The sequence below is a fragment of the Lepidochelys kempii genome, chromosome 3 (genome assembly GCF_965140265.1).
Source record: "Lepidochelys kempii isolate rLepKem1 chromosome 3, rLepKem1.hap2, whole genome shotgun sequence".
NCBI lineage: Eukaryota > Metazoa > Chordata > Testudines > Cheloniidae > Lepidochelys > Lepidochelys kempii.
The window spans coordinates 6,205,514-6,233,445 of NC_133258.1; the positions used below are offsets into that span (position 1 = coordinate 6,205,514).

General features: G+C 49.8%; 3 protein-coding genes across 14 annotated transcripts in view; 2 read left to right on the forward strand and 1 right to left on the reverse strand.

Annotated features, from left to right (window-relative positions):
- The window catches only part of ADCY3 (adenylate cyclase 3), a 93,947-nt gene extending 91,356 nt beyond the window's left edge, over nucleotides 1–2,591 (forward strand). The window contains exons 19-21 of one of the 3 annotated variants that reach the window (XM_073335572.1): nucleotides 628–752; nucleotides 1,441–1,605; nucleotides 2,336–2,591. In XM_073335572.1, the coding sequence (XP_073191673.1) occupies nucleotides 628–752; nucleotides 1,441–1,605; nucleotides 2,336–2,482 (437 nt within the window). In that variant the 3' untranslated portion in view covers nucleotides 2,483–2,591. Of the gene's footprint in view, nucleotides 1–627; nucleotides 753–1,440; nucleotides 2,300–2,335 lie in introns of those variants that run through there. The other 2 variants (XM_073335571.1, XM_073335573.1) reach the window with 2 other exon arrangements.
- Nucleotides 1–19,794, reverse strand: CENPO (centromere protein O). 10 transcript variants are annotated; one of them, XR_012157875.1, is made up of 8 exons: nucleotides 19,034–19,133; nucleotides 16,584–16,744; nucleotides 13,934–14,103; nucleotides 13,384–13,513; nucleotides 12,099–12,358; nucleotides 10,608–10,779; nucleotides 4,679–7,731; nucleotides 1–2,474 (listed from the first exon to the last, which is right to left on the reverse strand). XR_012157875.1 is itself a non-coding variant. In XM_073335578.1 (8 exons), the coding sequence occupies exons 2-7, from the start codon at nucleotides 16,612–16,614 to the stop codon at nucleotides 7,604–7,606; spliced, it is 891 nt and encodes a 296-aa protein (XP_073191679.1). In that variant the 5' UTR covers nucleotides 16,615–16,744; nucleotides 19,034–19,133; the 3' UTR covers nucleotides 1–2,474; nucleotides 7,582–7,603. The 10 variants fall into 10 exon arrangements, 5 of the variants coding, with proteins under 5 accessions (XP_073191679.1, XP_073191678.1, XP_073191677.1 ...); XR_012157874.1 differs by having other exon boundaries at nucleotides 1–3,320; XR_012157872.1 differs by having other exon boundaries at nucleotides 1–3,320; nucleotides 3,911–7,731.
- PTRHD1 (peptidyl-tRNA hydrolase domain containing 1) lies at nucleotides 19,287–27,454 on the forward strand. Its single transcript, XM_073335580.1, has 2 exons — nucleotides 19,287–19,709; nucleotides 25,079–27,454. Exons 1-2 carry the CDS (start codon nucleotides 19,302–19,304, stop codon nucleotides 25,247–25,249), a joined length of 579 nt encoding a protein of 192 aa, XP_073191681.1. The 5' UTR covers nucleotides 19,287–19,301; the 3' UTR covers nucleotides 25,250–27,454.
- The last annotated feature ends 478 nt before the right edge of the window (nucleotides 27,455–27,932 follow it).

Genomic DNA, 27,932 nt, shown 5'->3' on the forward strand with positions numbered 1-27,932 from the left:
TAAGACTTAATATATTTATTTTAAAGCAACTATTACATAGCAGGGGAAAGCAGGGATTAACGAAGATGCAGCCATCAGCGCTGGGCTGGTTACCGCCAGGAATCTTACCATGAGCATGGCAGGAGCTCAGGGAGAGTTGCTGGCCCCAGCCCTCTGGTGCTAGCACTGGGGGCTTGTAGCTGAAAAGTAGGGGGCCAGCAGCACGGGGAGAGGGACCAGATAGGGGCTGGAGAAAGGATCGTCACAGCAGGGCTCCTGCTGGAGGCCGGAGCACTACTTGCAACTTCAGCCAAACGCTGCTTTTTAGAAAAACTTCTAGGGGGACCCTCACTTACATGCAACAACTTAGTACGTGCACCATTGCGGTGTGTCCTGGCCCCCCCAGGTGTGCACTAGGGCTGTGGGTGCATGATGGGTGTGTGTGAGAGAGAGAGACGGCACCATGCGGGTGATAGTGCCATGGGTACTGTGTACCTGCAATACGTATTGTGGATGATGCTGGGGTGCCGCCTATGGCATGTGTGGGTGCCCTGTATATTTGTGCTCCTCTGCACCCAGGGCAAGGGCTCCCTCCCCACGACAGGACCCAGGTAGTAAAGTCAGGTTGTCCTTATGCCCCATTTCCAGGCATGAATAAAGGGGCGGTGCTGGCAGGAGTGATCGGTGCCCGCAAACCACACTATGACATTTGGGGGAACACAGTGAACGTGGCCAGCAGGATGGAGTCAACAGGCGTGATGGGGAACATCCAGGTGGGTGAGCACATCCCCCTCAGAAACGCCAGGCATGACCTGTTTCAGTTCAGATGAAAGTTGTGAGCTAGTGAAAATAGGAGGGTGGAATGGAAATGCTTAGGTAACCTTAACCATAGCACCGATATTCACTGAGAAAGAGACAGCCCCGAGGAGACAGCAATTGCAGTTTGACAGACAGGGAGGTGTGTCATATCAGAGCGAGTGCGTGTACCTCTGGAGACAGGGGAGCTACCTGACAGAGCCAGGTTTGGAGAATGAGGTCACCTGACTGGTGGAGGCTGTTCCAGGCCTAGGGGCCAGTGCAAAAACGAGGAAGCAAGCTGCGAGTGATGGGAGGGAGGAGAGACTGGGCAGAGGGAAAGGCATGGTTGCGTGAAGGAGCACAGAGGGAGACAGAAAATCAGATGTAGGGATTCCTATGTCAACCATTACACTTGGGGAGTGCGGGACAGGAGCTCTGGAACTGTTCCTGGGTCTGCTATACCCTGAAGTCACTGAACCTCTCAGATGACTCTCTGCAGCAAAGTGCCAGCTGGTCTTTGAATGAAAGGGGTGATGTAAATGCTTCATGCCTGGGGTAGAGGGTGAGGCGTTATAATGGGAAGATGTGCGTGAAGGGAATTCCCTTAGCATGGGAAATGCCCAGTAAACGCAGCTGCGCGGTCGTGTCTGCTCATCTGTGCAGGTGGTGGAGGAGACCCATCTCGTCCTGAAGGAGTACGGGTTCCGCTTTATGCGCCGGGGGACCATCTACGTCAAAGGCAAAGGGGAGTTGCTGACCTTCTTCCTGAAGGGCCGGGAGAAGCAGGGCTCTTTCGTCAATGGCTCCTCAGTGACTCTTCCACACCAGGTGGTCGACAGCTCATGATGGAGCTGGGCTCCATACTCCCACTAGTGAATGAAGTCCAGTGCCTCCCACTGGCAAGAGACAAGCAGCTTTGAGTGCCCAGCGCTCTAGAAACGAGACTGATAGTAACATCTTTCAACCTAATGTCTAGATTTAAGAGAAACCAAGCCCTGGCCTGCTCCTTTTTTCCTGGAGGTTTATCTTAGAGGGGTCTGCTTGACTTCAGCTCCCCATCTGCAGCTTAGCAGAAGGGAGACGGGAGGGACTGATCCGATCCCCCTACAGCTCACACACACACACCATTGTGCTGGTGTGGGTCTGACTGTTCGGAAGCCTCACGCAGCATTTCAGGAGCACTCCCAATTGCAGTAGGCTCCTGTGTACCCTGTTAGTGTAATCAAGAGAGGCAGGTGGCTTGGATTTAATTTAGTGCCACAGACCCAGCCTCCACTTAGTGTTTGTTGCTAAGAGATAAAAACTCAGGGTGGGTGGTCAGAGGAAAAATCTCTGGTGTGCGCCAGGAGAGCTAAAACAGGAGCACTTGGGCTTTCTGTTAGTTCACAGGATGCTCATCCTTGCCCTATGCCACCGTAGCTAGGAGATCAGAGAGAGTGCAATATTTCCTTTGACTTGGAGGTGAAGAAATAAAAACCAATGTTGTGTATTTCAAATATATAAATATATATATAAAAAGATACAGATTGACATTTATATTTTTAATTGTGTCTGTTAGACTATTTGCGGATTTCTCTTTCCGATACTGCCTTGCACTCCGCTCGCTGCTGTTGTCACCTTTGCTGTCGCTTTAAGGACGAGATGGACAGGTATTGGCAAAGAACAAGACTGTTTTATTAAAGCCTTCATCCAATATTCTATTTGAAAACAAAAGCAGTGTAATTATTTCTCTAGATTCTTGAATAGAACAAGTTGAATTTAAAAGACAGTGATTCTGTGTCCAGTTTGTCCTGAACACTTCCATGCTCTGGCTGAGGCTGCTGGATGGTCAAGTGCCTCATGGCCTCACCCCATGAGGGGCTCTGCGCAAACACAGCAAGGAAGGGAAAACACGTCCCCACATGAATTTCCAGGCCTGTAGTGTAAATACATTCTCTGAGCTGTGAAGCTACTAGGAGAGAGTAATACAAATCCTTAGCACGTGTATAACAGCTTTTCAGCTGGAGGTCAGCCAGCACTTCACAGCAGTGAGTATCTTCAGGCCCTTTCCAGATGTGGAAACTAAGGCAAAGAGGCCCAATTTTTAAAGGTATTCAGGGGCCTAAAGATGTAGATTGGTGCTCAGGGGGCTTTTCAAAGGTGCGTAAGGGCTTGCCTACACTTAAACACTGTGGCAGCACGGCTGACTTTCTCCTGCTGGCGTAAGTAATTCATCCCCCTGAGAGGGGGTAGCTAGGTCAATGGAAGAATTAGTCAGTTGACCTAGCACTGGCTTCATGGGGACTTAGTCTAGCTTAACTACACGGTTCAGGGGTGTGGATTTTTCACGTGACCAATGTGGTTAAATGGACCTAATTTTCTAGTTAGACCAGATGTAAGTGACTTGCCCCAAGCTTACTTAGCTGGAAATAAAATCCAAAGGGCTTGACTCACAGCAATCTTCTTCATCCACTGGACCAGAGCCCTTGTGGGTTTCACTGTCATGAACATCACCCAGTCCCAAATTCAGTGGTGGTGTAAATGAAGTGGTAGTTGGTCATACTCTAAATAGAGGCAGAAAAGGAAAGTAGCTTGTACAGCTTGCTTGCTCTTGGGAGTGGGGGAAACAAGTAATTTACACCCATTTGGCATGTCACCCTACTATAGGTGGGTGCAGCTTTGCTGAGCTCAGGGGGTTCTAAGTATGGCCATTTACACCAGGTCTGAATTTGGGCTTAAGAACATCAAGGCCAGTGCAGCCACAATTAAAGTGTAGGTCTCATGCACCACTGCCTTGCACTGTCACTTACAGCTGTGCAAAGTGGGCGTATACACCACCAGACCAGAGGGAGGAGGACAGTTTACTTGTTAAAGCAGATGCCTAGGAGTTGGGAAACATGAGTTTAAGTCCCTGTTCTGTCACAGATTCCCTCTGAGACATTGTGCAAATCACTTAGAGGATCTGGGCCTAAGGCATTTAGGCTCCTAACTCCCATTGACTTCAATGATCGGGGCCTTAGTCTCGCTGGGTATCCCCCTCCCAGCCCCAAAATAGAGATAATACTGGCCGATCTCAAAGGGGGTGGTAGTGGTGGTGGTTCTGAGGATAAATAAAGTGTGTGAGGTGCTTAGGTAATGGGGAACTGTGTAGTACCTAAAATGGGGTTACATATACTTTGCACAGGTGTAAACAGGTAGAGCAAGGCCCCAGCCCTCAGATCACTTCTGTAGGCTCCAGCCACTTGTTTTCCCATCTCCAAAAGGGCCAGCAAACTTTGCAGAGCCTTGGCTTTCTCCTCCGCCACTCTTTCTTCCCAAATCTACCTCCACTAGTTCACCCTTGGGAAGAAGGAAAGGTTTCCTCTGAGACTGAGGTTCATACCGCAGACTCAGGCAGTAGGATGGCTCACAAGGGTTGGGAAGAGCTGCTCAAGAACATTTGTTCCTACATGGTTCCCGCATTGCAGGCTGAAGTGGCCTTGGAGAGCCTTGGTCACATTGTCCTACACCCACCGCCTTGGTGGTCCCAGCAGCTTCTACAGCTGTCTCCATTGAAAAGAGCCTGAAAAGCTGCCGGAAACAAAGAGGGACTAATGTAGCTCCCTCTCAAATGGGCTATTGTGAAGAAAAGGAAACAGGAACCAGCAACTACCAAGGAACATCTAGGGGAAAAACTAACATAGTAGCATGATCCAGGGACTAAGGGGAGCAGAAGATGAGATAGCTGGGCAGTGGATGTTGGGGAGAAGGGCTCCAGTGAGCAAGAACATACGTATAAGGGACAAGGATGAGAAGGGGAACAGGCATCACAGAAGCATGAGCAGGGAAGCGAGAGGAATAAAAAAATGGAGAGCAATTAATATTTCCAAGCAAGGCAAAACACTCATAGCATTGGAGACAGTTAAATGAATTAGAGCCTTACCTGGCAAAGTAATCGCAGTAGATGCCAGAGGGATATGATGGTACCAGTAGTGTTCAGAAGGAAACTTTCCTTAGGTTTAGTCCCCCGTCCCCCTTGGAAAAGTTTGAGCCCCTGTGCTATGCAATTCAAACACACTCAGGAACAGACTGCGTAGGTCTCCCTCAGTGCTAGAAACAAACAGCCTCTGCTACTCCTGTTGCCTGTGGGTATGTCAACAGTGTAGTGGTGTAGACAATCAGGCTTGGGCTGGTGCCTGGGCTCTAAGACCCTGTGAAGTGGGAGGGTCCCAGAGCTCAGGCTGCCAATTTTCTACATCACAATTAAACAGCCCCTTAGCCCAAGTCAGCAGGCCCGGGCCAGAGCCAGGTGACTAAATGACTAAATTTTTATCATGCTAGTGGTCTGACCTCTGTGTTCCATCTAGGTTCTTACAGCGCACCCCTCCTGTTGGCATGCAAGAACCTGCTTGCTCTTGTCTGAGGGCTGTCTGAGATCCTGAAAGATCAGGCTTTCTGCACTTTCCTTTAAGTGACATCCCTAGCTTTCTGCTAATAGGTCAAAGAGCCCTGTAGAATAAGTGGGGGAGGGGGGTGCAATTTGACTGGCTGGTTTTCCTGCCTGTTGCTACCTCAAGAACTGTGCTAACTTTGACTGAGTCACAGAAAAATGCACATGCAAGACAATAAATGGTTTGTTGTTTCTGTAGTGTCACCTCATGTATGACTGCTCCTGGACTCCTCAGCCCATAGTACCCTTCATTACTTATACCATGAATATAAACACCAAGGAGAAAGCAAAATTATGTAGTGTCACACAACGAGAAACAGGAAGGAAGGAAGGCAGGCTATTGGGCAAACTTGTTCACACTAAGATCCATTAACTTGTGAAAAGGTCTGAGTGAAATGGGTGAAGCTTTGTTTGAGTCATTTACAATTACACAAACTGGAAATCAGGCTCCACGGAACACTCAAACTGGCTAAGGGCGTGTGAGCAATGGACTAGAAGACCTCATTTGCAGTTCTAATACTGGCAGTTTCTGAAAACTAATTTATCTGAAACAGAAGGTCAGTAAGTTCCTTTTCTGATGACTTTTGCCACAGGTAATATAACATTAGTAATTATCTGAGATGGTTAATCAACCAGGCTTCAGCAGGAACCCAGTCCCTCTATTCTCTGTAATTAACACATTACACTTTTCAGTTTAATAATTGTTACTTCCAAGCTAGAGGAGGTTTTTGTGAAGTTAAAACTAAAAATCTTTAGGAAATAATGTTCATTTGTAATACCTGTACCGGATCAGTGTAATCTGTGCCCAGAGACAAGGGGCTGCAGAGGGTCACAGGTGTAGATTTGAGGGCTCCTCTTCCCTATAACATATGGTTAGGTGGACAGGTCATTTCATTCTCACAAGAGGAAGAGAAATCCCCCCCTTAACCTATCGCTCCCCATAGATATGCTCCTGCATGCTCTGCAGAAATAGAATGGTATTTGTTTGTGTCAAAGCCCCCCCCCCACAATCTGCACACCTAGTCAGCGGTAGATGCCACTGCAGCGGCAGAGGGAGCAGCAATGGCATTGCAACAGGCAAAGGAAGAAACTGCCTTTCACCATTCTAAAAAACGATGGAGGATGCTAGCTGTTATGAACAAAGACATTTTCAGACAGGAATCTAGTTAGAGGCCGTACATTATGCAACAGCAACCTGCAGGAATTTTCTGCAACCATCTGCTCAGTTCTTTCATAAATCTTCCTGAGCACCCTCCCCAAATTAACTCTGAACATCAGAAGCATAGTCTTCCACTCAGAAATGATGCAGTTGTAATAAAATAAATCTCAGCCAATGTGCCATAGAACTTCAGGTTGCAATTTAAAACGATGGTCAGGTTAAATTTGGACTCCTAAACTATCTTCAAGAGTTTTAATAAACTATTTTTAAAATTCCTCTGGAACAAACCAAAATAAATCAAACATTTCCCTGCTGCATTTGCAACCACTGCAGCACTGGGCTGGTACATGGGAAGTGGGAAGAAGAATTGCCTAGTCAAATATCACTCATCAGGCTTGAGAGAAATAATTGCCCACCATCATAGTGAAAAGTAAATTAGATTTTTAAGATTCTTGCAGTTTTAATCATGAGGCATATTTAGTAACAAGTTAAAAAGTGAAAGTGCCATTAATAATGAATTTGTAGTCAAGCCCGTAGTCTACCTCACGGAGGGTAAGAGCTCTCGTCACAAAATGCACTCTCACAGTCAGCACTAACGGCTAACATAGGCCGTGACCTATGCAGTAGGAACATTGCACCTATACAGAGCCCTATGGAAGTTGTCCTGCATGAATCCAGTTGCAGAATTGGAGCCTTCCTTAATAAGCTCAGCATGAGGCCTAGAACTAAACATGCCATTTGCAAAGCAACCTAGAGGAAGCTTACACCTGCTCTACACCATTTGATACCAGCTGGAGGGATACAGGGAAGACTGCAAGCCCCGTGGGTGTTTCCCTGACAGCTTTCACTAGGGCTAAGTTTTGTTACACTTTTGTGAAGTTTACCTGACAACTCTGAAAGTCTCTGGTTTACCATTCCAATGGGGAGATGGATTTCCTGTGTCTGTCTGCTGTCCAGTCTCGTGAAGTATTATGGAGCCATGATAGCAACTATGTTGTTAATCTGTCAGCAACCCGTTAGCAATTCGCCAGAGGAGAAGGGCTCTAGAAGGATATGCAGAGACCAGGCATCTAAGGGCCGCTCAAGAAGACAGTGTTCTCAGTACTATGAACTGGTTTAGCTATTCCTCAGGCATTTTCCTGAAACTCTGCTGCAGTCCAGTCTAAAAAGCATTTACACAGTAGCAACCTCCCAGGGAGCTTTACAGCGATCAGAAAGCACTGTAAGTGCATTTCACCTGGGGACAGGGCGTTGTCTGCTTACGTCGATTGATCCAGACTTTCTGCTGCTCTTTTGAAGGAATCAAAGGCTTTGTGCAGAGCTGTGTGGCGGAATAAGTTTGAATGAGCTGCTGTCTTCTCCACCAGAGAGGCAGAAACATCCCCTGCTTCAGAGAGAAACCAACAAATCAGTGTAGCTGAAAGGAACTCAGTATTACCCCTAACACAAAGCTCCTTGCTTCTGATTTCTCTTCTCCCCACCTCTGCATATGTTGGGAGTCCCATCTGGTTTCATCTGTCACCCTCCCTTCCCCCTCTGTTCCACCTTCCTTACTCTCCACTCTGTCTCCCCTGACATGCAGCTGCTCTGAGTGAGTCTCTCCCTCAGCACTGGAGAGGAAATGGCTCCAGGCCCACTTTTTCCTGGCATTGAGACAGCCATGGGTAGGGTTGCCACCTTTCGAATTGCTGGTAACTGGACCCCCAAGACCCCGCCCCTGCTCCACCTCTTCCCCCAAGGTCCCGCCCGTCACATGCTCCTCTCCCCATCACTGGCAGGTAGAAGAACCCCAGCTGAGCAAGATCTTTAATGACACGATACCTCCCCATAGTAACCGGACTTTTGGTTCGGGTGCCATTTAGGTTGCCAGGCCCCCTTTTCAACCAGACTTCCAGTCGAAAGCCAGGTACCTGGCAACCCTAAATGACACCCGGACACAGAAGCCAAAAATTGGACTGTCCAGGTAAAACTTGGATGGGGGGGCAACCCTAAGCATGGCTCGGGGTGTGTAAACGTGAGGGAAGTGCCGGGGGAGCAGCTTATCTTTCAGACATTGGTGCTCAGAACTGCTGTATCTGAACTTGTTGGGCAAAGGCCACAGCTTCATCTGCAGAGGGCTGATGGGGTTGGGGGGGGAAGAAACAGCTTCAGGAGATCAGACTCCCTTTGGTGTTGTAAGTGGCAGAGGGAAGCGGGAGACTGAAGGTGGTGTTCCGCCCGCAGAGCTGGGCCTCAGTTCCATACCAGCTCTGCTGTTTGGCCAATGGGGCCTCCAGACAACCAGCAACTGGCTAAGAGTAGCTCGAGTTGCTCCTTTCCCCAGAGCTCTGTCTAGCCCGTCACTGGACCAGGTGCAGAGCAAAAGAGTCAGAGCCCCCCATTCAGGCGGCCCAGCTGCAGGGTCTTTCTGCAAGATAATTGCTGGGGCAATATTAAAGGCGCACAAAGCCTCGCATTAACTCATTAACCCTCACTGCACCCACAGGAGGTAAGTGTTGCTACGAAGCACAGATAGGGAGCAGAAGCCACAAACTGGCTGCTTTTTAACCATGAAGTCTTTTGCCTATTCCTTGTACGTAAGCCTGCGGTACAGGGACATTCTGGGAAAGAATCCACAGAAAGCAGAATCAGAATCAACAGGCTGTCAGACAGTGCAAACCTCGCAACTGCTTTGGATCAAGAGGAACTCCTAGATTTCTTAGACCAACCCTTAACATTTATGGCAGCCCATCACAAACCGATGGGGAGACTGTAATATGACAAGCACTATAATTTGACTATAAAACGTTTCTATCATTGGAAATTTGGATAAGAGATGGTCCCTGCCTCAAAGGCTTTACTGCTGTCCAGTATTATCTCATGATTCCCCTGTCAGTCTGTTTATGTCCATCTGTTCTCTCTTGTCGTATATTTGGATTGTAAGCTCTTTGCGGGCAGGGACTGTCTCTGTGCTATGCCTGTACAGCGCCTAGCACAACAGGGTCCTGGTCCAAGACTATGATAATAGAAAAACAATATTATGGAGGAGGGAGGACAGATTTCCTGAAGAGGATGGGGAGGACAGGCAGACCATTCCCAGGCACAAAGCTTTCTGTCACTATAGTTCATATTATCCCTTCATGTTTCAGGTGAGAGCCATAATCACACTGCCTATCTCCCCCTGTGCCATCACTTGCTTTCTAGTATACTGTACAGGCCAATGCCGTCAAACTACACAGTATCAAATCTTATTCACAATGAAAGCTCTTCCTCCTTCCTCACCCAGAGAGAGAGGTTTTCCAATCCCAAGGCTTTCATAAGTGTGGAGAGAAATCATGGGATAATCTTTACCACAATGGATAAGTGGGATACTTGAGCAAGTTGTAACTATGGCTGAGAGTGTGCACACTTCTGAATTCATTATGAGCCCCTCTATCCTCCAAACTTTCTGTTTCAGGGAATTGAGTTGTAACATGGCAGGTTCCTCAATTGTTAGAATACAGGTTGATTTGGCCTGCGTGCTTGGCACAGAGCTTCATATATTCCTGTGGGGACCAGGGCAACATGTGGCCAATTCTCCATCATGTGCAATTCATAAATCAAGACTGGATGTTTTTCTAAACACATCTGCTTTAGTTCAAGCAGGAATTAATTCAGGGAAGTTCTCTGGCCTGTGTTACACAGGAGATCAGACTACATGATCACAACGGTCCCTTCTGGCTTTATAATATATGAATATAATAATATAATCTATTAATATAATCTATGAACTACATGATCACAATGGTCCCTTCTGGCTCTACAGTCTATGAATTTTAGCATTTTTCTGTTATTTGAAGTTATTCAAGGTAACAAATTAACATGCATTTTTCTGAGACTATTTGTATGTGCACTCCTGCACACACACTCATTCCAGTCCTGGTTTCCCATACACCTCAGTCCCGACAATGCCCCTAATGATCCAGAACCATCTTACAGCCCGGCTAAGATGGGAGCTGTAACAAGTCTGTAAAATGTTTATAACATGAGGCCACAACCTCTGCGGAACAAAGCTCTAGCTACATAGGAATCACGTGACTTGCTTTTCCAGAGGGCTCAAGAAATAAAATAAGCTGCTCATTTCTTTCTTGGCCTGAAGTTCAAATAGTGAACCATAATAATATGACCAGACTATTATTTAATAATAATAAAAACAGACTATGAAAGCCCCAATGCAGATTATTTTGCTACGGTCTTGCTTCCATACAAATGTTCTCTGATTGGACACAGATGTCCTTCTTTTACCTTTACATGTAATAATGGCCTCAGTTGGAAGACTACGGGTGAGATTGCCGTAAACCAGCTTTGCTCTGAATGGAAAGGTCTTGCTTTCTGTTTCCACATCATAATTAAAGAACAATACATTATGCAAGGAGTTTCTCTGCAAGGTTCCTTCGAGAAAGGCTGAAAAATGGTCCTGTAGGGACGAAGACAAACAGAAGCACGACACTATGAAAGGGACTCACTCAGAGAGCGGGGCTGGGATTTCTCCCATTTAGCTAAATCTTAAACACACTTAGGTCTGACAGATTTAAGGTTGGAAACATATTGTACATACCTCAAACAAAAACCTCGCAGTAAAAACATCAGAGCTGGCACACGTTTTTATTTCAAGTCAGGAAACCTGAAGTTTAGACTGCACAAAATATCTGAAATCTACCCCACCCTGTATCCTGACACATAGAACATCATCCCTACAACAGATGAGGATTGTGGCATTTGTATTCAGTAGACAGAGTGAACATGGCGGACTGTGATTTTAACAATGGTTAATATCAGCAAATGCCCTCCGCTAAAAAGATACGAAGATGTTGCAATACAGAGTATAGAGGGCAGGTGGGAGGAGGAGAGGAACATGTCTGTTCTGTGTACAAAAGCTAGAGGGAAAATATTAGAGAATCAGGGCAGTTTGGAGAAGGTACAAGTCTGAGTCTCTCAGGGATATAGATGGACTGTGTGGTGGATATGGGGTGGAACAGAGTGGAAGTTGTTTGTGGAATCTTAACTCCACGTTTCCTGGACTTGCACATGTTTATTTTTCTAAAGCCAATGAGTTTTGTTTTTATATATATTTTAGTTATGCATGCGAACACATTTAAGACATATTTCCATCAGTTTTCAAGTGAGTTCATATTTCATGCTATAATAAGCAATGCAACACCTAAAACTGGAACCTTGAGTGCTCCTTTGTAGGAGCTACGTCTTAACAGCTTCCTATACAGATTCTGACACAAACAATTCTCTGCACAATTTTCATTGCATAAAAATACCATGCAAGCTCTGATGCCCACAGGCTTTTAGGATATTTACAACCTAACACAGTTTCTAAGATTTAAACAAAAGATATTATTGTGTGTGTTTAGCTCTCCTCCTACCACACATACCTGGAATGCAATACTTACTTAACATGTGTCTTCAAAGAGCTTAAATGTTAACTCATTAACCCTCTTAACACCCTGTCATGTTCTGCATTTTACTGATGTGGAAACCTAGGTAGAATGGTTTAATGACCTACTCAAGTGCATACCCAGTGACTGTCAAAAGTGGAATTAGAACTCTCAGATCCCTGGTTCTCAAGCCACACAATCTTGAGTCCTTCCCACCTCATATTTATTGTAACTTCACCCACTCCCCCAAATACATGTGGGTAGATAACCCTCTCATATAATTTATCTCCCTTTTCGTACATACAAAAGGTCAAGAATAGATTAATGTGGTTGCTGGGGCCATCGGTACCTGTAACTGATCTGCCTGGTATTTCCTTCCAGCATAAGCATTCAGGTGATCAGACAACATAGCCAGGAAACATTTGATGTCGGTCTGCAAGTACTTCTTGGCTATTTGCTCCAAGGGGATGAAGATGGGGACAGAGTGGTGATGAATCTGGACTGGTTGCTGTATGAGGAGGTCGAGGTAGTAGGAGTCCAGGTAGGTGCCTTCATAAGCAGTGCTGATGCAGAAACAGACTCCTCGTTTGGTCAATTTCCCACTAATCCCTTGGGTACAAAAAGGGGTCTTTATTCAGCACCATTCTAGAACACTATTGTAAGAAAGCTTTGCTAAGGGGGCATGGACAGCTCAATTTTTGTTGTTCTACATATGGAATACACTACACACATTTAGTCCTTAGACAGGGCTCCTAAGAGGATTAAGGATTTGGAAGAATTAAGAGGCATGAACCCTGGAATCATTTTTTATAACCCTCCCCTCAATCTTCTAGTGGGTTCAGGATTTTGTGACCCGCAGTACTCCAGGTTCCCAACTTCTTCCACTGAGCTTCTGTGCTGGGTCCTGGTATTTTTCTGCTCAGCTTCCACACACGTGCATGCACTCTAGCCTGCTATGGAGCTTGGGCTACTCCAAGCCAGTCTTCCCATCAGGAGAAGTCCACACTCAGTGCTGAGTTAAAGAATGCACAGTTGAGTGGAGGAAGGCAGCATGCTCTGGCGGGCGTAGCCAAGGTCCAAGACTGATTAAACTGATACACAGTCATCCAAAAAGGTTGAGAAATGCTCCCCTAATCAGCTCATCTGCATCGTGGCAAGATTGGTTCAATAACATTTCAATTAGAGAAACTGGAAATTGTGGTGAAAGTGACGCCCATTAAAGTAGTAATTTGAAAAGGCTCAGAGACCGTTAGAAACAGTATCCTGCCCTTAGGGAAGGCTCAGCCAATGAGAATTTGTTCTGAACACGGTGTGTTAACTCAGTATCATGGAAGCCTCTAGTGGTGGATGGAGAATCCGAGGTGACAGACAAAGGGAATCAACCCTAGATGAATTAATCTCTTTCAAACTCAGTTATCTTCTAGCACCTCAACACTCTTAATGACTGTTATTTAAAAGCACAATAGAATCACTTTTAATAGAAAACAATCAGCTTGATAGCAAGTTCATCCTTCAAAATGAGAACGCTACAAAACCAGTGGCTGGGATCAAGGACACCTATCAGCCCCACATACAGGAACTGACTATGGACTGCAGGGCACGAGTCAGAGCTTGCATGGATCTCAGGGCTTTACCTGTCAGATGAAAGGCTTGCAGCATGGCCTTCACATTTTCCACTTTCCATTTTAGAAGAGCTTGCCCTCCGGTCTCTGCTCCTTGGACGGGCTCCACATTACTGCTGGTAGCTCCTTCCTGCCTGATGAGCTATAAAAGACAAGACATGAAAGAAAAGCCGCTCAGAAGTCACTGAAACATCAAGTATTCACTGGATGAAGGGTGGCCCAGGCTGCTGCTGGGGATTTGCTCTGCTCAGAGCAGGGCAAGACAAACTGCTTGGAATACTGTTTTGTGACAGGAGAAGAAAAAAGTTCTAGGATAGGGGGCACAACAGTTTCTTTGTAAGTAGCAGGGCATGGCAGCATTGCACCTGCTCTGTGAGCAGGACTTCAGTCTTGCGTTTTCTCAAGCCAGCACCGTGAAGTTATTTAAAAAAAAGTGAAGGGAAAGAATAGCAGCTAGTTGTATTAGAGAAATAATATAAATAAGTCAATCACACAGTCTGGAAGGACAGAAGTCGGTCAGGGACCTTCTGCCACTTGTACGTGACAAGCACCTAATTCTTACCCCAACTTGCTGCAGGTTCACTTTGGTCTGGAGTTCATCTCTTTGGAGTCTCAGCTCCTGGATTCTTGCTCTCAGCCTGACCAAATTCTCCTGCTGCCGTTGAGTTTCTTCTTGCTTCAGTGCTAGTTTCCGTGCATGAGCTTCCAGCTTTTCCAGATGGGATAGGACCCCTCCAGGAAAGGAAAAAACAGATAAATCCAGTCTGCAATTATTTATTTATATTTAGCCTGGGCAGGATTTAAAAATCTATAGACGTCAGTTATTTCAGCTGACACACTGAAATCAACGAAAAAATCAGTTAGTAACTGTTGGAGGAAGCAACAGTCCCCTCACCACATGCCTGCAGGGATCAGGTATCACCAGCCCCGGGGATACATGGAGTCCTCTGCAACCGTGCTGTCACAACCCAGCTCCTTCACTCCCATGACAGCATGGCCTCAGGGCCGGTAACACCCAATCCCTGCAGGGACCAGATGCAGTGAATGCTGCTGTCCAAGCCCAGTGGAGCAGAGACCCCTGGCCAGGACTGAGATGATGAGGTAAAGCCCCCAGCTGTTGGAGAGGCCACCCCACTGCCGAATGGTTCCAACCCCGGACAGGAGCCATTCAGCAGCAGAATGGCCTACCTCATTGCTGGGGGGCTCCTCCTCCCCCTCACAGCTCTGCCCACAGGGGTCTCTGCTTTGCCCTGCCAGGACCACAGGCTTCCCCACACCTTGCACCTTCAGTGATCAGGCATCACCAGTGCAGAGAATCCTCTGCAGCTCTGCTGCCCCAGCCCCACTCACTCATCAGCCAGGAGTGTGGGAGCTGTCCCTGGGCAAGAACTGTTCAGTAGCACTCCATGGCCAAAGGTTTGTCCTCCTCCTTGCAGTCGTGGCCGGGGGCCTCTGTGCCAGGACTACAGCCTTCTTTGTGCCCTGGCGTCTTGGACCTCTCAGCAGCTCCCCTGTCAGTGCTACCCTAGCCCTACCCCCCACCTTAATTTGCAGCAAATGTTTGAAAAACAAGTGATACTAATGGATGATAAAATCTTAAAAATAAAAATCTACGTTAACTGTCAAAATTGGGGGGGTGGGGGGAATTGAATTCTGCCAAGCCTATGTATATTATAGTAGCACCCAGATCATGCTAGGCACTGTAATGATACATGGAGAGACCCTAATCATGACACACTTATATAGGTTAGGGGAAAGAGAAATAACCTACAGTTAAGGGGCTTTTTGGTCTTATGTATATGACTGAGTCTTAATTACCCCTTGATGTAGCCATTGCTAGCTGGCTAATTTTTTAATGCAGTGTAGACTAGTGCAGTGGTTTTCAAACTTTTTTTCTAGTGACCCAGTTGAAGAAAATTGTTGATGCCTGCGACCAAACAGATCTGGGGATGAGAGGTTTGGGGTGTGGGAGGGGCTCAGGGCTGGGGCAAAAGGTTGGGATGCAGGGGTGGGGCCAGAAATGAGGGGTTCAGAATGTGGGAGGGGGCTCTGGGCTGGAGTGCAGGAGGGGGGTCAGGGCTCTGGGGTGGGGCCGGGGATGAGGGATTTTGGGTACAGGAAGGGGCTCCGGGTTTGGGGAGGCCTCAGGGCTGGGGAGGGGGGTTGGGGCATGGGCTTACTTTGGGCGGCTCCCAGTGAGCAGCACAGTGGGGGTGTAGAGGCAGGCTTCCCACCTGTTCTGGCGCCACAGACCCGGAAGTGGACAGCAGCAGGTCCGGCTCCTAGGTGGAGGCGCGCAAGTGGCTCCATGTGGCTCTCGCCCACAAGCACAGCCCCCCTGGCTCACCAGTGCGAGTACAGAGCCAGTGCTTGGGGCAGGGGCAGCGTGCAGAGCCCCGTGGCCCCCCTGCCTAGGAGCCAGACCTGCTGCTGGTTGCTTCCGGGGCACAGCGTGGTGTCAGAACAGATAGGGACTAGCCTGTCTTAGCCAGGCAGCACTGCTGACAGGACTTTTAATGGCCCCGTCAGCGGTGCTGACCAGAGCTGCCGTGATCCAGTACTGGGTCACGACCCGCAGTTTGAAAACCACTGGGCTAGTGGGTAGTGCACTGAACTGGACCTCAGGAAACACAGGCTCCCACATCTAATGGGTGACTTTGGGCAAGTCACTTCACACCTCTGCCTCAGCTCTCCTACCTGTAAAATAGGAATAATGATCTTTACCTCCTTTGCAAAGTACTTGGAGATCTCCAGATGAAGAGTGCTACATAAAAGCTAGATTTTATTATTATGGCAGAAATGGATCTTAAGGAGTGATTTTGAATGAGGAGAGGTTTCAGAGTAGCAGCCGTGTTAGTCTGTAGTCACAAAAAGAAAAGGAGGACTTGTGGCACCTTAGAAACTAACAAATTTATTTGAGCATGAGCTTTCGTGAGCTACAGCTCACTTCATCGGATGCATTCAGTGGGGGGAAAAAAATAATGAATGAATGAATGCATCCGATGAAGTGAGCTGTAGCTCACGAAAGCTCATGCTCAAATAAATTTGTTAGTTTCTAAGGTGCCACAAGTCCTCCTTTTCTTTTTGTGAATGAGGAGAGTATCACTTTCACGGAGCTGAAGAGCACTTTGCACTTAAGACCCATAGTTTCTTCAGGTCATCGCTCCACATTAAAGGTGAAGGCAGCTGCGGTCTGATCTCGAGCAACTTACCATCTCTCAGGTAAGCTGTTGCCTCTTCCATTGTCACGTCTAGTTCTTAGGCAATGGCAAAAGTATGTAGTGTGGAATGAAGGATCTTCGTGGTAAGTACTTGCCCGGTAGAATTACGCCACAAAGGCACTAGGGGCTTTGCCACCGCAAGCTTATTTGTGCTGAAAAGAAGAGATCGCTCTTTTACATTTTAGGTTATCTACTGAAAGAATTAGATGGTACAATGCTTTCAGCCCATGAAAATCCCTGCACCTGCGGCTTTTCTATGGCTGGGATCAGGGGTGCCTGCCCCAGGGCACTGGGTGTAGGTGCTGACTGTAAGGCATTAGCAGGAGCACAGACACCATGTCTCCAAGTTGATTTCTGAAGGTGCATATGGTATAAAACAATTTTAATCTATTTTCATGAGGCGTCCCATTGACTCTTCCTGCTCCTCAGACAGGGAGGGGAAGGGAAGGGAAGGGGGCGCATATGCAGAGAAGCCATTTTCACAAACAGCTGGTGCAGGAAAATGCCTCAGAGCAGCCTTCACTGGAGTGACCGTGTTAAAGCAAGTGGGCATTGGAGCCTGGTGAGGATGAAGACACAGGACTCCTGGGTTCTGATCTCTGTCCTGGGAGGGGTTCTGGTGGTCAGGTTGGTGGGGAGGGCTGGGAGCTGGGACCCCTGGATTCTATTCCTTGTTCAGGAAGGGGTTCTGGGCGGGGGGGCACTGGGACACCTGTGTGCTGTTTGGGGAGGGGTTCTGGTGGCTGGGTTCAGGACTCCTGGGTTCTGGAGGTTTGGGGGCAGTAGGACTTCTGGGTTCTGTTGGGGGAGGTGGGTTCTGTTTCCTGTTTTGGAGGGGTTTCTGGTGGTTGCGGGGAAGGGAGGGGGTCCGGACTCCTGGGGGCGGGCGGGCGGAGGGGGACGAGGAGGGGAGGGGGTCCGGACTCCTGGGGGCGGGCGGGCGGAGGGGGACGAGGAGGGGAGGGGGTCCGGAGTCCTGGGGGCGGGCGGGGAGGGGGTCCGGAGTCCTGGGGGCGGGGCGGGCGGGGAGGGGGAGGGGATCCGGACTCCTGGGGGCGGGGCGGGGGAGGGGGCGGGGGTCCGGACTCCTGGGGGCGGGGGAGGGGGTCCGGACTCCTGGGGGCGGGCGGGGCGGGCGGAGGGGAGGGGGTCCGGACTCCTGGGGGCGGGCGGGGCGGGCGGAGGGGAGGGGGTCCGGACTCCTGGGGGCGGGCGGGGCGGGCGGAGGGGAGGGGGTCCGGACTCCTGGGGGCGGGCGGGGCGGGCGGAGGGGAGGGGATCCGGACTCCTGGGGGCGGGCGGGGGGGGAGGGGAGGAGGGGGGGTCCGCACTCCTGGGGGCGGGCGGGGCGGGGGCGGGGGAGGGGGTCCGGACTCCTGGGGGCGGGCGGGGCGGGGGCGGGGGAGGGGGTCCGGACTCCTGGGGGCGGGCGGGGCGGGGGCGGGGGAGGGGATCCGGACTCCTGGGGGCGGGCGGGGCGGGGGCGGGGGAGGGGATCCGGACTCCTGGGGGCGGGCGGGGCGGGGGCGGGGGAGGGGATCCGGACTCCTGGGGGCGGGCGGGGCGGGGGCGGGGATCCGGACTCCTGGGGGCGGGCGGGGCGGGGGAGGGGAGGAGGGGGGGTCCGCACTCCTGGGGGCGGGCGGGGTGGGCGGAGGGGAGGGGGTCCGGACTCCTGGGGGCGGGCGGGGCGGGCGGAGGGGAGGGGGTCCGGACTCCTGGGGGCGGGCGGGGGGGGAGGGGAGGAGGGGGGGTCCGCACTCCTGGGGGCGGGCGGGGGGGGCGGGGGAGGGGGTCCGGACTCCTGGGGGCGGGCGGGGCGGGCGGAGGGGAGGGGGTCCGGACTCCTGGGGGCGGGCGGGGCGGGCGGGGGCGGGGGTCCGGACTCCTGGGGGCGGGCGGGGCGGGCGGAGGGGAGGGGGTCCGGACTCCTGGGGGCGGGCGGGGCGGGGGAGGGGGAGGGGGTCCGGACTCCTGGGGGCGGGCGGGGCGGGGGCGGGGGAGGGGGTCCGGACTCCTGGGGGCGGGCGGGGCGGGGGCGGGGGAGGGGGTCCGGACTCCTGGGGGCGGGCGGGGCGGGGGAGGGGGTCCGGACTCCTGGGGGCGGGGGGGGCGGGGGCGGGGGCGGGGGTCCGGACTCCTGGGGGCGGGCGGGGCGGGCGGAGGGGAGGGGGTCCGGACTCCTGGGGGCGGGCGGGGCGGGGCGGGGGCGGGGGTCCGGACTCCTGGGGGCGGGCGGGGGGGGAGGGGAGGAGGGGGGGTCCGCACTCCTGGGGGCGGGCGGGGCGGGGGCGGGGATCCGGACTCCTGGGTTCTGGGGGTGGGACCCCGGGGCGGAGGGGCTCTGCGGGCCGGCGGGCGCGGGGACTGAGCCAGGCCGGACCCCGCTCTGGGGACGGGGTCACCGACGCGGACCCTCCTACTGCGGCTTCAGGACTCACCCGCGAGCACCATGGAAACCGGCTACGGGTCCCGCGCTCAAACCTCCCGCGTACCGACCCCCCCGGGGATACGTCACGAAGCTCCCTTTGTTCTCTTTCCCAGCATACCCCGCGGCACGGTTGCCCGAAGAGGAAGTGGAGACGCCCCGCCCAGGGTTTATTTCCGGCACGCAAGCGCTCTCGTTCCCCCGTAACCGTACGACAAGATGGCGGCACCCGCATTGCTTTCCCAGCATAGCCTGCGTGTTGAGTGAGTCCGTACTGGAAGATGGCGCTGAGGAAATCCTTTTCCCGGCATGCTCCGCGTAACAGTCATCCGATTCCGTACATTAAGATGGCGGCGCCTAGCCTGTTTTCCCAGCATGCCGTGCGTGCTGATTCCGTACCGCAAGGTAGGAGTGACTGGGCCCTTTTCCCGGCATGCTCCGCGCCTCTCCCTCCCGCCAGGTGTCCGTACGCTAAGATGGCGGCGCCCGGCGGTAGCTCGGGGCGACGGTTGGTGCAGTACGTGGTGCTGCGGGGGGACCTGCAGCGGGAGCCGCTCTCGTGGCCGCTGGGGGCCCTGGTGGCTCAGGCCTGCCACGCGGCCCTGGCGGCGGTGCACGCGCACTACGGGCAGGCGGACACCGGGGCCTACCTGGCTGAGGGCGGCAGCATGAGGACCGTGGTGCTGGAGGTGAGCGGGGCCCCGGGGGGAGCCCCTGGCTCGGGGGAAGGGCGGCGGGGCCCGTGGGACGCGATATGGCCCGTGGGCGTTGGGGCCGGGCGGAAGCGCCGGGCGGGGGCGGGGCCTGGAGTGCCCCTAGTGGGGAGAAGGGGAAGCGCAGGAGACGTGGGGGTGAGGGGCCCGTGGTGGGGTGGGGGTGAGGCCCGGGCCCGTGGTGGGGGGGGGGGGGTGAGGCCCGGGCCCGTGGTGGGGGGGGGTGAGGCCCGGGCCCGTGGTGGGGGGGGGTGAGGCCCGGGCCTGTGGGGAGAGGGGTCCCAAGAGGCCCGCACGTGTGGGAGGGCAGGCTTGTGCAGAGCTGGGCGCTCTGCGTACAGTGCAGGGGACGGGACCAGCCCTCGGGGTGCCTGGCTTCCTCTAGCGCCAAGCGGTGGGTCCGCGCTGCGAATCCCGGTAGGAACCGTCATTCCTCCGTGTGAGGGCAAAGCCCCAGGGCCGGGGCTAGCGCTGCTCCCCTTGTGCGCGCCGAGCGCTAAAGCCGCGTCCTGGCCCAAGGAAGAGGTGCGAAGCCGCCTGAACCAGGAAAATGTCCTGCAGCGTCTCCTGGCATGGATGCAGGTGCCTGGCTCTGCGAAGCATCCAGGCTTTACTTCCAGCACTGCCCAAGCACAGGACATTTGGCAGCCCCTGCTTTAGGGAAGGCAGAGGGCGGGTAGGGCTGCAGAAAAGTAGGCCCAGCAGAGCAAAACCAGAGCATCTGGTCACCCGGCAGGTTCTGTCTTGATCCAAATGCTCAGTTGCTCATGGAGACTACAGGTTCCAGCACATGATGCTCCAGAATTCAAATGACTTGTGGAGTCTACAAGTCCCAGCTGTCAATTGGATTAAAGAAACTCCATTGACATAAAGAGAGAAGCAATAGTCAGGACAGTTAAATCTGATATAGTCAAGTATCTGTCCAGTGGGGCATTGCTGTATGGGAATTTCTAAACCATCTGTCCATAAGGTGGGAATTGTTTACTTCTAAACTGTGAGATGAGGGCATGGCCGATTGTGACACCTTAGAAAGCTGTGTCTTTCAGACACTTCTGCATACGATGATTTCCCTCGGTCTGAACATTCAGAATATAAGTAACAGCATATGTAACTATCCCCCCTCACAAGTCATTAGCACGTTGCTTGAGTTATTGAAAGAGTTTTGTTGCTTGGCAGGAGTTGAAGGCTGCTGTTTATGTGGACTAGCTGAGAGGGACACTACACGCACTTCTCAAGCAACTTGCATGTGAATGGCCTTGCAGTGTAGATAAAACGTGGCATTATGGAACTCATATCTTATCTCAAATCCAAGTAGTCCTACTGAACCTACTTCCCAGCTCTTGGTCTATTCATATGTATGAGCAGAACATGAATACTTAAGAGGAAAATTACCCAGTTTTTAGCAGTCTTTGCTTCTACCAAAGGCAGTGTGGTTGGTGGCTATAGCATGGAACGGAGAGTCAGAAAATCTGGGATCTGTTCCGCCAGCTCCACCTACACTTCCTGTGTGACCTTTCTCCACTTCATTTCCTCATCTGTAAAATGGGGATAATGATAAGTGCTGTATGATGGCAAGGTTTTATTGTTTACCTAGTAGTAGAAGTGGAATACTTGTCTATGTTATTCTTGGCATTAGCTAGTGCTATCAGTCCCTCATTCCATATAAACTAGCCTCATACAGAAGAAAAGCATAGTTGTGAGGCTGTCTCACAATTATTAAAAAAGTATCCTTCCCTATTGTTCCTACAGTCTGTTGTAATACGTCGTCATCTCTTCCCCCTAACATGTTTATTTCAGCAGCTGCATTTGCTGCCAGAACTGAGGGTTGATTTGCCTATTGGCAGTAAAAGATCAGTAGGGGGCAATAGTTCTTTTCAAAACTAACTTGTTGCAGCTTTGAGACAAAAAGAAAAGGAGTACTTGTGGCACCTTATTTGGGAGCTGTCTGCATAGGGAGTTGGTTTCATTCTGCGGTTCTGTCTGTATTCTGATATAGCCCAACTGAAGCAATGCATGGGGGAAGTTCATTGTTCAATCTGCAGTCGTGTGTGTGAGATCTCTGAAATTGCTCCTGTTGGTACCTGTCTGGTTTCAAGTCTTGGTTTTCACACCCACTGCTGAAAGGTAACGGTAATATTTTGTTAGCCTTGAGTTATGAGATGGTTTGATGTCACAGTAAGACTTGTCCAATGTTCTAGAGATAATGCCAGCCCAGCACTCTGCAGCTAACCTAGAATGAAAAACCAGCCCTTGAGAGCTATCCTAGAATGACAAGCTTATTATATGGTACCATCTATTGCTTTGCAAGCATTCAGGAAAATGAAACCCAGCCCCAAAGAACTTCCACTCTAAACTAGATAGATAATGCAAGGAAGAGACTACAAATCAGAGAGGGAAACTAGGAGATATACTGCAAAGGAAGAAGCAGCAAAGTGGCAAGAGCCTGGATGTGTGGAGATGATGATGCAAATCTGGGTGACAAAGAAGAGGTTTGAGTACTCAACTGTGTGAGAGTGAGATGGGAGAAAGAGGGCTGAGAGGGAAGAATGGTAGCTCGGGTTTGATAGAACACTGTGACATCTTGGGGGGTGATGTTACAGAGTCAACGAGTTGTGCACAGGCAAGGGTAAGGGAGAAATTTCCCATGCAACAGATTTGTATTCAGTATCCAAGGGATTATCACACACTGTTGAGTGGTGTTAAACTGCTCTCTTGCAGTGCCCTCACAGGTAACATCTGACCTCACAGCCATAGGTTCCTTTTACAGAAAGGCAAATGCAGATGGAAAAACTGCTCACAAGCTTGAAAATGCCAGAGGGAAGAGAATTGAAGGACTCCATGCCCCATTTGTTGAGCTGACTTGTCACTTCCATGAAAAAAGTAGATCAGTGTGGTAGCAGCCTCCTACACTAACCATCCGATGTACGGTGTGAGCACCCAGGAAGGAATCTGCTTCTCTGCCCGTCGCGTGCAGGAGCTGAATGTCCTCTACATGGACAGAATGCATCCGTTTGCTTCTAGTTCAGCATACTGAAGAAGGTGGTGGGGAAGAAAAGTAGCAACCTTTATATACACCCTTGAACAATGTGACAGGCAAAGCACCTGAGATGTTTAGTGAGCATCTGTGCAAAGGAGTTGTGGTAGCCCACAGCGTGTGGAGCTTGTAGGTCCTGAATGACCATTTCTGAATATGTTGGGCACTTGAATAATCATCTCTATTTATATTGTGCTAATGGTGTGGTATCTAGGTGCCCATCCAATACATGTTGATTGGATTAGTTAGAGTAGTTATCAGTGGTTCAGAGTCATGCTGGAAGGGCATAGTTTGTGGGGTCCCGCAGGGATCAGTTCTGGGTCTGGTTCTGTTCAATATCTTCATCAGTGATTCAGATAATGGCATAGAGAGTACACTTATAAAGTTTGCGGACGATACCAAGATGGGAGGGGTTGTAAGTGCTTTGGAGGATAGGATTAAAATTCAAAATGATCTGGATAAACTGGAGAAATGGTCTGAAGTAAATAGGATGAAATGCAATAAGGACAAATGCAAAGTACTCCATTTAGGAAGGAATAAAAAGTTGCACACATACAAAATGGGAAATGACTGCCTAAGAAGGAGTACTACGGAAAGGGATCTGGTGCTCACAGTGGACCACAAGCTAAGTGTAAGTCAACAGTATAACGCAGTTTCAAAAAAAGCGAACATCATTCTGGGATGTATTGGCAGGAGTGGTGTAAGTAAGACACAAGAAGTAATTCTTCTGCTCTACTCCGTGCTGATTAGGCCTCAACTGGAGTAATGTGTCCAGTTCTGGGCGCCATATTTCAGGAAGGATGTGGACAAACTGGAGAGAGTCCAGAGAAGAGCAACACAAATGATTAAAGTCTAGAAAACATGACCTGTGAGGGAAGATTGAAAAAATTGGGTTTGTTTAGTTTGAAAAAGAAGACAGAGGGGACATACTTTTTCAAGTATGTAAAAGGTTGTTACAAGGAGGAGGAGGAAGAATTGTTTTTCCTAACCTCTGAGGATAGGACAAGCAGCAATGGGCTTAAATTGCAGCAAGGGAGGTTTAGGTTGGACATCAGGAAAAACTTTTCAACTGTCAGGGGGGTGAAGCACTGGAATAACTTGCCCAGGGAGGTTGCAGAGTCTCCATCATTGGGGATTTTTAAGAGCAGGTTAGACAAACATCTGCCAGGGATGGTCTAGATCATTATTCCTCCCCTGAGTGTAGGGGGCTGGACTAGATGAGCTCTTGAGGTTCCTTCCAGTTCTGTGACTGTCTAATAAATCCTCCATCAGAGTCCATGCCCGCCCATCCTGAGGAAGAGAGCACCTTCTCTGCTCCAGATGCAGTCAAGATTCACTTCCATTTAAGCATCTGCTCCCATTTAGAGCCCGTACTTGGGGCTTGTCTATACTCCTAATTTTTTGTTGTTGCATACCTGTACTGGCAGCGCCCCCTAGTGTAGATGCAGTGTAAGCTGACAGGAGGAGGTTTTTCTATTGTGTAGCTAAACCACTGCTCTGAACAATATGAGCTATACCATCAGCAGCACTCTTCTGTTGGCTCAGTTGCATATACATCAGGGGATTTGCTGGCATAGCTGTATCAGCTAGGGGTGCGTGATTATTCTGTAGTACAGATTAAACCTTAGACTCTGAGCATTTTAGGACACAGTTTGAGAGATCTGTAAAGTGCTAGGCACTCCCCAGCATGGTATTTTACTAATCACCTGCATCCTGTGGTGACACTTTTCCCAGTAATTGTCCCTGTCTGCCCCTTGAATCACAGGAAAGCAGATTCTGCCAATCACTCCTGGTAGTTTTTGGTGAAAGGATTTCTCTCCCGTAGGCAGAATTGCGGACTTGAGTTACCCTCAAGAATTGGACTTATTTTGGACAAATACATAAAAGGGAGGCCTTGCCTCCATTAAGGAACGCTAGGCACCTATGGAAGGGTTACTGCTATGTTCTGGCTAACTTTGTGTGAGTTCCTTTGAAGTTTCAGTGGCAGAGTTATTCTTTTTCTATTCCTAAAAAGCTGTGAAGTATTCTGCACCAGCAGCGATTGCCACGTTCCATCCCAGAACTAGCTGCATTTCAGTTGCATGCAGGTAATTCTTCTCTCTAGATTTTGCACATGCAGTTGAAGTGCTTTGAGATCCTTCTGATACTGTGTGACTAGAAAGTGGTGTTAGAATTGTCTACGTGTGTGGGGAGCAGTAGTATGGAGGTGGAAGATCTGATCAGTCAGCATGAGGGCTGCCTTTACTGCTGGCTTCCCATGACAATCTCACGTTGAGCTCACAGTGAATTTTTCACCCCCCCTGTTCTCTAGGCCCTGGATGAGTGTGCCTTGACGACGCTAGCTGAGACTCTGAAGCAACACAGCATCGATCACAAAGTGTGGATAGAGCAGCCAGAGAACATCGCTACTTGCATCGCACTCAGACCCTACCCCAAAGAGGAAGTGCACCAACATTTGAAGAAGTTCAGATTGCTCAAATGACCTTTACCCTAGCTTCCCATTATAGGTCCCTCACCTTCATTGTGTCATACAGACTTAACCAGAACATGTAGCTTTCCTGGGTGCGTCTGGCTGTAAAAATGGTACAGATCTGTATGGAGACAATAAAGCTGCATGTGTCCTAAAAGCATCATTTTAAGATGCATCTGCTGAAGAACTTATAACCTTTTTACTGCATGTTGCTGTTAAAGCCAATGCTCTTCACTGGAGATGATGAAACACCCATGTCTTTCACTTCCATGGAAAGGGATTTTGGTGGAATGTATGAATGCAGCTTATTCCAGAATAAATATTCACATATCAGCTTTGAGCCATCAAAATTGCAGTGAGCAAAGATGGAAAAGATCTAATGGCACACTTAGTCTGTTCCACAGCCAGAGTGGGTTTTTTCCCTACAACATACTCACTAGGTTGTGTCAATTCTCATTTTTAGATGTCTCCAGGAATGGAGCTTCCACTGCTTCCAGGGGGAAAATTATTCCTTAGACCAACAGGTCTTGCTTTCTAGGGCAGAATTTTTCTTGGACATTCAGCCTAAATTTCACCCCATTATTTCTGTCTCTGATGCTGAATTCTTCTCCTGTCATGGCCTATAGAGAATAGGTAGTAGTGAGATGTCCTTTAGTTTGTCTTTCAATCCTCCTGGAGCTGTTGTAGTTCTGTCAAAGTCAGCTCCTCCAGGTCTCTCATCCTCTTCCTTTCTCCTCTCTGAGCTCTCTCCAGTTTGTCTGGGTCTTCCAAATGAGTTACCCATGTGCAGTCTGTCCTCTAACAGCTGGGGTGATGCTGCTGCATATGCAGCCCAAAATCATAGCTAGCGCATCGCATAAGATGCGTGCAGTTACACACAGGTTTGAAATTTGTGGTACCCTATTCTGCTGTAGGTCTCTCAACGCTACTGCTGCCTTGCTTTCTCCCTTCCATGGCCTCCCTGTGAAGCAGAAGACTTGTCCACAGCTGTTTGATAGTTACCCAGAGTTTGTTTGTGGGGAGTAGCTCTTGTTAAGTGCTATAGGGCAGCCCTCTACTGGCAGGATTTGAAATGAGCAAATGCTCAGAAAGGGAAAAATGTAGGTTGAATACAAGGAAAAGCTTCCATGGAGCTTTGAAGCCCTGGTGACTTAATCTTTAGTGTATGCTGGAAGGAGTGTTCCTGGATCAGTCACAAGGAGTTGGAGTGGGTGAGCTAACTGATCTCTTCCATCTCTGACGTCTGTATGAGGGATCATAACTGTCAAATAACTGCTTTGTGTGACACTGTCAGCTCTGCTGCTGCTCAGCCTTGGTAGCTTTTCTTAGCCTCTTTCTACGTACAGTGAGCACTATTGCCTTGTCTCTCTTTAATTCACCTCCATGTTGCTCCTCTGCTTAGAGTCACATCTCTGCTCTTTTGCACCCAACAACCTCACTATCAGTCAGGCTTCTCCCCCAGATTCACCCCTTTTACCTTTGTTTCAACTGCACAAGCCCTGATGCTGTTTTCCCCTAAGCAAAAGACAAGGGAAAGCTTAAAAATCTGCTTTAACAAAAGGAATGAGTGTGAGTAAATACAAGTGGTGACAGGAGGGAAGGAGAGCTGTTACTGAAGATACAGCTTTGCCCTCTGGGACAGCTGTTCAAAGCTCCCAGTGTTAAGTGGTAATGCATTTTGCATTAGGCCTCATTTTTGGCAATTTCTGATGCCACATGGCTGCAGAGTCTAATGGGGAGTTAAATAAACCCAAGTGTCTTGGTTCAAGCCAAGCATTTAGCTTGTCACCGCAAGGGGTTAATATGATATGGATAGAAATGGTTAATGCTCTTCAAAGAGGGGGTTAGTGAAGCTATTTTTTTTGGATAGGATTTAGATTATTCCCCATGTGGTGTTACAGAGCCAGCCACACTGGGCTAATGGTCCAGAGCTAGAAAGGGAAACAGACCAATCTAAAAGCACTGTCCAAGCTAAAGGAAATGCAAAAAGAAAGATGTTAGCACTGCTGGTGAGAGAGCGTGCCCCACTTTCTTAACCCCTCTCCATATGTGACCCTATGCAGCTGTAGTTCCCAATGGAAAAGGTTTGACTGTGTTTTCATGAACCAGATTAGTTCTTTATGCAGGTAAGTCTCATTTGCTCACGTGTGGCTGTGAATTGGCAGTTCTTATTTCAATAGAACAGGGTTGAAAATAAACTTGGTTTTTTTTTTTTTACCAGTCTGGTGTTTGCTCTGGCTTCAGCTTACTGGGTTTGCATACTGAGCACTGTTAATAAGAGACCCCTTTGAGGGGTTATAGATCCCAAACATCCAAGTACAGCTGCTCCTGCATCCACCCGTGAAAGCTACAGCAGAGGTGTCCCAAGGGATCACCATTTCAAACCTCCTCCCATCTGAGCAACTTTCCTCTAGGAGTCATAGCAATACAGGCCCATGCATTTGCCAGGCTGGGGGGGGGGGGGGGGGGGAGAATGTATCCTATGCAGCACTCACCCTCTCTTAAGTGGCAGAAAACCAAGCATGTCACTGCCTATATGATGGCCTTGAGTTCTGCCCCATGGGGGTGCAGGAACCAAACAAGTGTCTCAGTTTTTAGTACTGACAAGATTTCTCCTGCCCCTGATTATGGGCGAGTGGAACAGGTGCTGGGAGGTGGTGCCTTCGGCTTTTCAAATACTACTCAAGCCGTGGGA

What these genes read in the sequence shown, in the direction of transcription:
- CENPO (XM_073335576.1), bottom strand. Translation starts at nt 16,614, where the DNA reads ATGGAAGAGGCAACAGCTTACCTGAGAGATG. An exon ending in TGAACCTGCAGCAAGTTGGG is followed by an intron (nt 13,514 to 13,933) that starts GTAAGAATTAGG and finishes TGTCTTTTATAG; the next exon opens with CTCATCAGGCAGGAAGGAGC. An exon ending in GCAAGCCTTTCATCTGACAG is followed by an intron (nt 12,359 to 13,383) that starts GTAAAGCCCTGA and finishes TTTGTACCCAAG; the next exon opens with GGATTAGTGGGAAATTGACC.
- PTRHD1 (XM_073335580.1), top strand. Translation starts at nt 19,302, where the DNA reads ATGGCGCTGAGGAAATCCTTTTCCCGGCATGCTCCGCGTAACAGTCAT. An exon ending in TGAGGACCGTGGTGCTGGAG is followed by an intron (nt 19,710 to 25,078) that starts GTGAGCGGGGCC and finishes CCTGTTCTCTAG; the next exon opens with GCCCTGGATGAGTGTGCCTT.